The sequence below is a fragment of the Phocoena phocoena genome, chromosome 10, assembly GCF_963924675.1.
Source record: "Phocoena phocoena chromosome 10, mPhoPho1.1, whole genome shotgun sequence".
Lineage (NCBI taxonomy): Eukaryota > Metazoa > Chordata > Mammalia > Artiodactyla > Phocoenidae > Phocoena > Phocoena phocoena.
In genome coordinates this window covers 105,088,245-105,100,608 of record NC_089228.1, presented here as the reverse complement: position 1 = coordinate 105,100,608, position 12,364 = coordinate 105,088,245, and the positions used below count along the sequence as shown (strand labels likewise).

General features: G+C 41.6%; 1 protein-coding gene across 1 annotated transcript in view; it reads right to left on the bottom strand.

Annotated features, from left to right (window-relative positions):
• EXOC2 (exocyst complex component 2) overlaps window positions 1-12,364 on the bottom strand; it is a 124,326-nt gene that overhangs the window by 37,534 nt on the left and 74,428 nt on the right. The window contains exons 20-21 of the mRNA XM_065884586.1: window positions 10,549-10,615; window positions 6,686-6,802 (exon numbers count right to left, since the gene is read on the bottom strand). Coding sequence (XP_065740658.1) covers window positions 6,686-6,802; window positions 10,549-10,615 — 184 coding nt within the window. The remainder of the gene's footprint in view (window positions 1-6,685; window positions 6,803-10,548; window positions 10,616-12,364) is intronic.

Genomic DNA, 12,364 nt, shown 5'->3' with positions numbered 1-12,364 from the left:
ATCATAGTTGAACTACAGAATGCTAGAGGTGAAGAAAATATCTAAAAAGTAAAAGTAGCCAAAGAGAGACTGTACTACGTCTTTCTCAGTAATGGACAGACTAAAGACCACACAAACAAACAAAAGGAACAGATATGAACAACTCACACTTTGGGTCTAACAGACGCAAACGGAACCTGGTATTCAAAACTGAAGGACAATCTTTTCAAGCAAGGTAGAATATTTAAGAAGACTCACCACGTATCATCTGCAAAGCAAGTTTCAACAAAGTTAAAAACATGATATTCTGACATCAGAACACTTAAGTCAGAAATCTCTAACAAAGAAAAAACTAACTCCCAATATGGAAACTAGCTGCTCCCTCAATTTGGAAATTTAAAATCACACCTCTACATACTGATGTGTCAAAGGAAAACACACAATTAAAATTGGAAAATGCAAACTGAACAATCAGAACACCACGTGTTAGCATGCGGCACACCACTAGAGAGAGGGAAATTCATAGCCTTAAGTGTTCACATGAAAAAGGAGACAGGTTTGGAATCAGTGAGCTGTGTAGACAAAACAATTAAGCTCAGCACCCAAGTTCCTGCCTCAGAAAACAAGGATGCGAAGAGGGGTCAGTGAAGACAGAGGTTGGCTCTTGAAGAGGTTCTGGCAAAGCTGATCGAGAACAAGACTAAAATATTAAGCATGCAACATTAAGTATAAAAGGGGGTCATAACTGTAGATGCAGTTGAGACTGCAAGAATATGGAACTATTATAAAACGATTTTATGCCAATACATCTGAAAATTCAGGCAAAATGGACAAAGTCCAAGAAAAACACAGATGACCCAAATTAACAAGAGGAAACGGAAAGCCTGAATGGTTCTTTAACCATTAAAGAAAATGAACCAGTCATTAAAAACTGTCTCACAAAGAAAATACAGCCCCAGAAAGTTTTACCAGAATTCTTCTAAGTATTCAGATAACGAATACTGTAATTCCAACTCTATATAAACTCTCAGAAGGAGAAAAAAGGAGACACTCTAACTTATTTTACAAATTAGCATAACCTACATGCAGCAACATGGATAAACCTCAAAAACAGTACTGAGTAGAAAGAGGAGTCACAGAAAAATGCACGCCTGTGATCCCACTGATGCTATTTAAAACTCAGAAACAGGTAACAGTGAACAACGTGTTAATCAGGAACCACAAAATGCAGAAGTGACTCTACAAGGGGAGGGAGGTGATGCAAATGTGCACCGAGGGTCCTGATCACGACACTGCATTTCTTCAGCTGCAATTTCTTCTAATTCACATCTACACAAGAGCTATTCCTCTGTAGGGATAAAACATTTCATATAGAAATATTTGAAAAGAACTTAGTCGAGAAAAGAAGCAAACCAACATTAAAGTAGTCACAATGTGAGGTGTCAAATGCGACTCCAGCATCTGAAGGAAGCACCACAAGAAGAGCAGAGGGCCTCGCCCGTGCGCGCTTTGGGGGAACAGGACAGGGCCATGCCACAGGAGGCTCTCTGTGGGACGAGACACCTGCATCTGAGACGGGAGTTGAAGGATGGTGCAGAGCAAAGGGACTTAGGGCACAGAGCGTCAGGGAGCGAGGCTCCTGCGAAAGCACAGTGGTCGGCTGATGAAGGGCCGGGCCTGAGCAGGAAGAGCCAACCAGGTGGAGACAGGTTCAGAGGACGCTCATCAGCCGTCACGAGAGATGGAGGCCAGAACACCCCCAGGGCCCAGCTGGCCGCCTGAGACAAGGACGCACAGAAAGGGGCTGGCATGAAGGAGGAGGGCCATTTTGGTTTGGACACAATGACCTGATATCCCAGGGGAACTTCCAGCGAAGACGTCTCGTAGGAAACAGATCCGAAGCCTAGGAACGGCCTGCAGGTTAAAGATCACGGGCACCACTGACAAAGGGACGGAGGGAGTAGATGAGAAGAGACTGAGGAGGGCCCGGAGCGCCCGCATGAGGACAGAAATGGGAAGAGGGGTGGGGTGAAAGACAACTCCAGTGGTTGAATTTTATCTGCCAGGGTTCAAGGTTTTGACTTCGGAACCCACATCCTGCGCCCAAGTGGTGAATCAATGGTTTTACTCACTTATGCCCTGCACATCCCCAACTTTCCAAACAGACTTTGAGCTTCTCTCTCATCTCTGAAACAACATCTGTGTGAAAAAACAGCAGCACTACGTATAACGGCCAAGACTTGAAAGCATCCAAGTGCCCACTGAAAGGTGAGTGGAGAAAGATGTGGTCTCTGTATACAATGGAATACTACTCAGCCATAAAAAGAATGAAATTCTGCCATTTGCGGCAACACAGATGGACCTGGAGGGCATTATGCTTAGTGAAATAAGTCAGACAAATACCGGATGATATCACTTACATGTGGAATCTAAAAAAAGACTACAAACTAGTGACTGAAGCAAAAAAGAAACAGACTCACAGATACAGAGAACAAACTAGTGGTTACCAGTGGTGGAGGGGAGGTACAAACTACTGGGTGTAAGATAGCCTCAAGTATACACTGTACAACATGGGGAATAGAGCCAATATTTTGTAATAACTGTAAATGGAGTTTGACTTTTAAAAGTTGTATTAAAAAACAAAGTTTTAACTAGAATAAATAAAAACAGCAGCAAAAAAAGACAATTATATACAATTAAGCTAAAAATAATCAAATATGGTACCCATGGTTCAAGTGACTCAAAAACCTTCAAAACTGATTGCTGTAAAGGACCCTCCCTGGACATATTTAAAAAAAACAAAAACAAAACACCTGTCCTTTCTCCACCTCCATGTTGGAATACCTGAAAGAGATTTAGGGGCTTCAAATAAAACCTCAATCAAGCATTTCATGCCAGACTTTAATGGCCATTATGACTACCTTCCTGAGTCGGTCAAAAATCTGCAATTATCCAAACTCTAAATTAGATAATTCCTTATAAAAGACTGGCACAGGTTAAAATATATATAAAAAAAAAATTCCTTGGAATTATGTAATTACAGCTACCGCAATAAAATTACAAGCTAAGGTTTATTAAGCATATAGCTTTGGTTTTCCTTTCTCAAGGGTCTCAAAGAATTAAGGATTTGTGGTTAACCTGGGGTGCACACTTAGAACGCAAAACTCTGTAAACAGTCAATGAGCATATGAAAAAGTGTTAAGCTACCAAGCAGAGAAAGGCATGCAGATGAAAATACCATGAAAGAATATGTTTACCTATCAAATTAGAAACTATAATCAGCGATGATGGCCAAATGTGGTGAGACCGGCTTCTGGAAAGCAATCTGGCAAACCCCACCAGGAGTCTTTGGAGTTGTACTCCCAGTTGTAAGAATCCACTGTGAGGAAGTAAGAAATGTGACCAAAGACTATCTTCCCCTCTCAGTAACAACAACGAAAATAACGAGCAGGAAAAAAGTTAAAATAATAAAAATTAGAAAATGGTACATCTGCACTAACAAATATAAAGCCATAAAACTCATCTTTACAAAAATAGTTAATAAAAATGGAAAAGCGCTCACAACAGAAGAGCCGATAGAAAAAGATACATTCAAGGTAAACAGAATTGGGGAAAATGTTTCGTATTTTTTTTATAACATATATACACACAGGTATATGGTACATATAAGACACTAATTATTATATATACTAAAATAAGACAGTGTTCATCTTTGGTGCATTATAGATGATTTAAAAATTTTTTTAGATTTTCAGTATTTCTCTTTTTAAAAAATGATAATTAGGTCTTACTTTTATAATAAAGAAAAAAATGCGTGACTGGGAAAACACTTCCAAGACTTGAGGAAAACTCAAAGGCGCTGGCCCTGCACGTGGAAACGCACAGAGTACTCAAGGGCTGGCACCTGCTGTATGGGCTCCAAACAGCACATCCACTGAAGGCCTGCAATGGGGCCTATTTTAAAGGACGTAACTTGTAGGGAAAGAGGGGTTTGATACTCTGATCTGATAAATTTAATGTTTATTATTTAATGTTGTTTCATCAAGTCCGAAATGATATACATTAATCAACCGGCTTCATGTCCTATTCCTTTGGTGTGCTTTCATGGAAACAATTTTGTTCTTTATCTTAATATATGTGTGGTGCTTGGCCAGAAAGCATTCTGGATTTAGCACGAGAAAACTTAATTGAGTCCTGCTCTGCTCTGCTGTTTACAGGTCAAGGCATTAAACTCTCCGAGCATTTTTCTGCATGAAAAAAATGGAGTTAATAATACTTTCCTTGATTACTTCACAGAGCTATTTTCATCAAATAAAACTGTGTATATAAAATCATTCTAGCTTTAAAGGATGAGTGATGATTAAATTTTAATAAACGCCTAACAAGCGTGATTATGCACGTACTGTTCCTATGTAAAAATTAATTCTACTCTTGAAGATGGAGACCGAGACAAAGGGGACTGAAGAGGCTGGCCATCTCTGTGCCGCTCCTGGTAGAGTTCCTGGCGGAGCAAGAAAGCAGAAGGAACTATGCCTGGAGGACCCTTGGCAAAGTCCCCACCTGCAGCCTGAAGGAGACCTGAGAGAGGTGGGGCCCATCTGGTAGAAGCACACCAGGCAGAAGCCCTCGGTGAGCACTTCCCTCCGAGAGCAGAGCAGAGCCAGAGAACAGATAACCAATGTTTACGGGACCCACGTGCCCTGGGATTGTTCTAGGATCTGGGCCTCCCGAGCTATCTGTCATTTGAGAAAGGAACCGTGAAAATCAGTGGCAGTTGGCAACTTTTATACCTTAATTCAAGAAATATATTTTACTTGATTGTCATCATGGAATTAATGAATTCACTCATAAAAAACAGAATCGGCACAAACACTATAAATCTAGTTTACTGTCTATTCCTTTAATACTCAACTGAATGATTTCAAAATATTCAATTCCAAATTCTGAGTGCCCAGATAGCCCACCCCCAGATCCTGCATATCACCTTGTCTCAGAACAATGTGGACAAAGGCTGGGAAGGACATCAAAGCCCATCCGCATGTCAATTTCATTCTTCTTCCTAATGATACAAACTGAACCTAACAGATAATTCCCACTCATAACTTTGTAAAAACCTAAAAATCTCCCTGCTTGTTATATGCAGTTCCTAATCACTTCATATATTTTTTTAATTTATTTTTATTTTTTTTGCGGTACGTGGGCCTCTCACTGTTGTGGCCTCTCCCATTGCGGAGCACAGGCTCCAGACGCGCAGGCTCAGCGGCCATGGCTCACGGGCCCAGCCGCTCCACGGCATGTGGGATCTTCCTGGACCGGGGCACGATCCTGTGTCCCCTGCATCGGCAGGTGGACTCTCAACCACTGCGCCACCAGGGAAGCCCACACTTCATATATTTTTTTTTTTTTTTTTTTTTTTTTTTTTTTTATGCGTTACGCGGGCCTCTCACTGTTGTGGCCTCTCCCGTTGCGGAGGACAGGCTCCGGACGCGCAGGCCCAGTGGCCATGGCTCACGGGCCCAGCCGCTCCGCGGCATGTGGGATCTTCCCAGACCGGGGCACGAACCCGTGTCCCCTGCATCGGCAGGCGGACTCTCAACCACTGCGCCACCAGGGAAGCCCCATATATTTTTAAAATGATAAAAGATTTCTTCGATAATAATGTTAGTGTCATTATTGTTACTGCATAAAAATAAAATGCCCACTTTCTACAAATACTAACTTTCTACTGCAAGAGAGCACCTTGCAGTTCTCAATACAAAAATTTCTGGAAATAAACTCGACATTTGGCCCTAAAGTCTTAAGTCACAACATTTCTCATCAGGATGATTAATCTTTACGAAAAGGCAAGAAAACAAGACACAGCCACCCACTCTGACATTTTCAATCTTTGAAAAAAAAATCCCAATCTAGTTCATGAACTGGAACCATCGTTTGTAAAGAGTATGCGATCCATCAAGAGCACTTTCTGATTGTAAGATTAACAAGATCACTATCTTTCTTATTCTTTGCACTGAGAAAACTGTACTGACATTAGAAAAGTGGTTCTAGCTTAGTTTTACTTAGAAATCTGATAAACTTTTGTCCAGGAACCAAGCAGCCTTTAATAATAACATGATTACTTCATTTTTTCCTTTTCTGCTTACTTGAAAAATAGAATCAACAAAGTGTAACACTAAAAAAAACTACTCCATTGATTTATACAGGGCTCCTTTTTGTCCACCTTTCTACAGGCAGGACTGGAGAGTGGAGGGTATGTACTTTTCAGGTAAGACAAAGCAACCTAGAGCTGTGCCCGCGTGCACGAGTGTGTGCGCACGCACGCGTGTGTGCGTGTGCTCTGGCAGGCGAGCAGAAGCATTGCTGTGGCCCCCTGGAGCGGGAGGGAGGAAGAAGAGGTGGCTCTGCAAGCTCAGGGTTTGCTGTCGGCTAGAAGTAAAAGCTTTAACCTAAAAGAAGCCAAATCAGAGATGACTCCTCAAGATCTGGGTTTGAAGCCTTTCTTTCCTTTTCCTTCCTCAGTTTTGAAAAGCTCTAACCTTGAGAGGGCTTTGCTCTGGAGATAGAGGAGAGCATTACCTCAGTGACTCCGGTGAGCTGTGAGAAGGAGGGACCGGGCACGGGGAGGAGCGGGGGTGGGGGGCTGAGGAAACAGCTGGGAACGAAGCGGGTGACACCACCACTTGTCCGTTTAACGCGATCCATTTACCTGTGTTATTTTTTCTATTCCCTGGAAGTTGTGCTTTTCAAAATGTTCTGCGATATTTCGGAAGGTGTGACGTTCAAGGTAGCAGCAATTACTCAGGACTATTAAAAGTCTCTGTTCCTAAAACCAATACAAATTTTTAGAAAAATATTTAGAGTAACAAATTGAAAGTCTAACAGATAACATTTATCACTTGTTAAATTTAATGATAATCTCTTGGTGTTTAATATCAATATTCAATGCTTTGTTTTTCTTGGTTCCTTCTTTCCAGTAACAGGGAGAAACACAATACAATTCTGTAATTCTACTAATTGCTCACTATGACATAACACACTATAGAGCCAAACAATGTTTGACTCAAATTCCTTTTGAAATTCATCAGCTGTATGGAAAAACAGATTGATGCAACACAGTAAACTAGTAAAACAGGATAGCTGCTTTCTTAGGAAAGGGATTCTACTTTATTGGTTATTCCACTTCATACGTTTTGCACCCCAAAAAAGCTATAAAAATGGATATTTAAAAATAACTACCAAAAAATGGAGAAACTCTCAGAAAATAATTTCTAAATTTCTTATAACTTGGAAGAGAACTGTAATGCCATCCATAGATGGGCTCCTTCAAACACCAGGCCTTCACAGAATTTCTTATGTAGAAGAGTCTCCCTCTTACGGGGACTCTTCCCCGGTCAGCCATGCAGGGCGCCGGTCTACACTCCCCAGGCTTCCCGCTGTTTAAGGTGACTTGTATCAAAATTACCAGACCCCCCAGGCTGATGAATCAATCATCCTCTCAGAGTTCAGAAGAACTGGCTTTCTAAATAGTTCTAGGAATGGCACTGTCACTGTTCTTGGGGCTGTCTGAGCACTGTCCCTGCTCCCTCAGGCATGAGGGCTTCTCTGGAACCACTGTGACTAACTTAGGGCCTTGGTTTAGATCCTTGACTAAAAACTAAGGCAGAACTCCTTCCTAGGAGAAGCTCTCACCCATACTTTGATCGCTGCTGTGTACTAATCAGGGTAGCTTAGGTTAATGTCAGGAAGGCAGATGGGAATAACCAGGCCCTGGCAGGTGCACAGACCACAGGGCTAGGCTCACTGAGCCTGGATCACCCAGGAATTCCATTCAGCTCCCTCAAAATGTGTAAGACTTTCCACGTGTGTATTTAAAATTTTACTGTTTAGCTGTGGCAGAGCGTGGCCGACTTGCTGCCTTTTGTGGTCATCAGCAAACACCATTAAGAGGCCCAGGAAGTACTACAGTGCTTTCAAAGCAAGGACAGTTTGTCAGTGGCCTGAATGACTCTACGGACAGGAAGTGGCGGCAAAAAAAAGCCTAAAACAAACGTGCTGTGCGTCTACTCCTCGTCCACGTTCTGTGTTCAAACCGCGTGAGGTGGGCACCAGGAGGTGACACGTGAGGCTGGGGGAGGCCCAGACCCCTGCCCACAGCTAGCTGTCACTGTTATGTGGCCCTCGTAAAGCGTGTGACATAAAGTCACCGTGACACTTCATCCGCCACGCTGAGCAGTGGCATCCCAAATATCTCGACGGGTCTCTCAGCCCCACAATCAGTCCTTAATTACCCTCCAGGCACCGCCTCCCAGCTGCCCACCCCAGCCTGCCACACCTTCTCTGCCCTCTTCATTAATTAACTCTGGTTGACTTTTACCCTTGTAATCTGAATGGTTCTTCCCCCAGAATGGAAAAACTATTTCAGTGATTTGAAGTCTTACTCTTAGTAAGTGTATTTTTTCCTCAAATATAACCAATCACAGGAAACAAAAGTGGGAAGAAAACCTGACAAATAATCAAATTCTTAAAATTGAATGACTCATCAAAAGCTGACAAACAACTCAGATGAATACACATGTTTGAAAATAACAACTCAACCTATCCATGGCAGCACCTGCAGACTGAGGACTGCACGGCCTTGTGTACTGTTCTGGCTACCCCACAGCATCTCTGTGATGCGGCCATCAGGCCACCCTCCGTGGCATGCCCGAGGTTCTTCTGTCAGTAAGCAGCAGACCAGCAAGCGAACCAGAAACCTAGCCCTCTTTCTTCCCACAAGGTGCCTCTCTGCTGGATAACAGGACAAGACCCTAAGAAGATCTCAATTACCTGGACCAAATCTAACACGGTATCATCCAATGGGGAAAAACACAGGAACTGAATTTGGTTCCAAATCTGGAACAATTTCAGGAGAGTGAAATGGGACAGAGAAGGTCCAGTGACCAGCAGAAGCAAGTGCGAAGCATGCAGGGCTCTGGGTGACAGAGGAGAGGAAGCGAAGGCATGGTTCTGGGGGAGTCCTGGGCTCAGAGCAAGCCGTGTTAGCTCAAGAAGGGAACTTGTGAGCACACAGCAGCTGCTCCAAACACTGGGAAGATAGTCACGTAGAAATTAGGCTTGTCCCAAAAGACCCAGAAGAAACGTGGTTGGCCAGACAGGGAGCAAGGCCTTTCTCCACTGAGAAGGATCCTTCCTCACATGTCCTTCTCTCCCATTCACAGCGGGAGAACGGTTTGAACTCACCACATCGCCCTCCTCAGCTGCCACTCATCCCTGACCCAGCGCAGGCAGCTGCCCCTCGGCCATCCACACGCCCTCCCACGAGGCCTGGCTTCTGTCTGACCTGGCCTGATGCTCTGTCAGTCTGCGATACCGTTAAATATTCCTTTGCTTAAACGCGCTCTCCCACCTGTCCCTGGATTTCCTTCTCTGATTCTTCCTTCTCAGGGAACTTCCAGGCTCTCTGCCTCAGGCCTTCCCTTAAATACTGGCACCCTCAATATTATTTTTATATATTTGGCCCTCCTCTCCTCCTACTGTTTTCCCTAGTATTCTCATCCACTCCCAGGCCTTACACTGCTGACTCACAAATCTGTACCTAGATCTCTCTCCTGGGGTCCAATCACCCACTAGACATTCCACCTGAACATCTCTCATTCAACACATCTGGTCCCAAACTGAATTTTTAATCTTTCTTTAGAAACTATTTCCTTCCTGAATTCTCTTCATGAACAGTACTGTTATCTACCTAGTCACCCAAGTAATTAAACCTACAATAGCTTTTAAAAAAAAATTACTTTGATTAAACTCTATTTTTCCTAATATAACAAATCCTTATTTAGGAATTCATACTTATAATAACTGTAGAAATTATATATGGCAGGAAATTTAGTTCACATGTTTTCTTTCTTGACAGGTACATACACATACACACACATCATTCAAGCTAATGACAAACCAGAGAGGGTTGGTTTTTTTGTCTGTTTTTTAGGATAGCTGGAGTTTGAATTTCAACAGCTAAATTCACATACAGGATAAAGTGTATGTGTGAATCATTGCTAAACACATGCATATGTTTAAAATATATGTGTGTTTATAGAAAAGGTGATTTGGTTTTGGTTTTGCCATGGAATTTTGTGTTCAAATAAAATGCTATTAGGGAACTTAACAACAACAACAACAAAAAAAAAAATAGAGAAAAGCAGAGCTTCTCTGTTTAAAGAGGGAAAATGGGGAGAAACGGTGCCTGTCCTTTGCCTCCTCTCCAGCTTTCAAGCACCAGGGTACCACACTCAGGATCTCCACACAATGCGGAGAGGAGACGGAGCTACTTAAGCTGCAACTTCAGCTAAAAGATTTTTAAGTGCGGAATATTTACAAAGTTATATTTTTACTAAAACTTTCACAAAATAAAACACAGCTCCAAAGTAAGAGTAGCATGCTACAGCAGTAATGTGGTAACAAAGTATTAATAATTTAGACTGAGTTATGAAACAGTCATAATGACATGTTTTATAACAAATGACATTTTACTTTCTATTTATCATCTTAATTATTTATGATCTTACTTACAGAAGTCAAACTAAAGTCTTCATGGATACTTCCAAACAAATCAGGAGAAGAAACATCAACGGAGAGACTGAATAGAGAAGTAAGAGAACAAGTTAAAGCACTAAAATTAAAAATGGTAACATAATGTTATATGTCAAATAAAAAATGCAATGAAACCTATGTAAATTTGACTTTAAAACCTCTTGGTCAAAAATCATATAACTTTCTGTTTTTTAATATTTAACACCTAACAGCTCAAAGTAGACACTGTGGACTATCTATTAACATGGGCCACATAAAATGTGCTTTTGGGGTCTTCCCAATAATTTAATTTCTAGGTATAGACTCTCATAACTGAAATGTTTTTGCCCATCAGAATCTAGAGGGGATTTTTTCAAGCTCACGTTCATAGTAAATGACTTGAGGTGAGCTGAGTTAGGAAATTCGTTAATTTCCTAACCAGTGACCAGACACAGAAAGCTGCAGGGGAGGAAACACCAAAGACCCACTGATTAATTTACAGGTACAGCAGAATCACAAGTAACACCTTAGCAGGACTGCTTTTCTTTAAATCTAACCAACTGATTTTAGAATTCATATGGAAGACTAAATAGATAAAAATATAAAATAAGTTTAACATAAAGAAGCAATAAAAGGATAACAATCTGAAAAACATTAAAAAAAAAAAAAACTACTGGGCTTCCCTGGTGGCGCAGTGGTTGAGAGTCCGCCTGCCAATGCAGGGGACGCGGGTCCATGCCCCGGTCCGGGAAGATCCCACATGCCGCGGAGCGGCTAGGCCCGTGAGCCATGGCCGCTGTCCAGAGCCCTGCTCCGCAACGGGAGAGGCCACAGCAGTGAGTGGCCCTCTCAAAAAAAACAGAAACAAAAAAACAAAGCTACTGATAATTAAAACAACAAACACTGATAGGAAACATTTGTGAATGAATAGAACCGAAGATAAAGTTCAGAAATACCTTCACTACATATTAGAATTCAATGATGTAAGGCACAGAAATTGTAACAAAACAAGAAGACAAAACTTATTTAATTCAAAACATCAGTAAACTAACAATACAAATTCCTGGTAAATTAATGTGCTAATAAACATATAAAAATCAAAGAAAAACTAGAATAACTAAATATTTATTAGGTCTCAGAGAGATAAGTGTCTTATATACTGAGAGGCAAAACCACGTAAACATGGAAACAGACAAACATGGAAAAAATTCCAGTTGTCAGTTATAGATTGAAGAGGCATTTATTTCACCATCATCTGTGTCAGAGAGCATAAACCTTAGGTACACAGAAGTTACACATGCCAAACAGTCAGAAAAGCTAGGTTTAAAAAAAATCCCAGAGAGCAGCATTATAAAAGAATTATCACATGGATTTGGAAATATCAGGAATAGAGATGTGTCCTCTGGAGTTCAACTAACCAAGAATGGCCCAGACAGCGTCCCTTTAACAGGAGTGCCAGGGTAACCCCCTGCACCAGAACCACAACAGCTGTCAACGAGGAGTCACGCATTTTAACTCCCTCTTTTATTATTTATAAACCCTGCTCCTCTGGATAATGAGTAAGCTAATCGTGTGCTCAGTTTGTTCAATGTGCCTCTAGCAAAGGTGAGACAAGTTGTTCAATGTGCCTCTAGCAAAGGTGAGACAAGTTCAGAAGATGAAGAAATTGGGGAAAGAATACAGGCCAAATATATAAAAATATAATTCATATGACTACTTGCTCTCTCTTATTGGAAGCCCCAGGGTATAAGACCAAATACATAACAAAAGCCTGTATTTTCAATCCTGGTAAACGCATCGGTGAGGCTACTCTGAG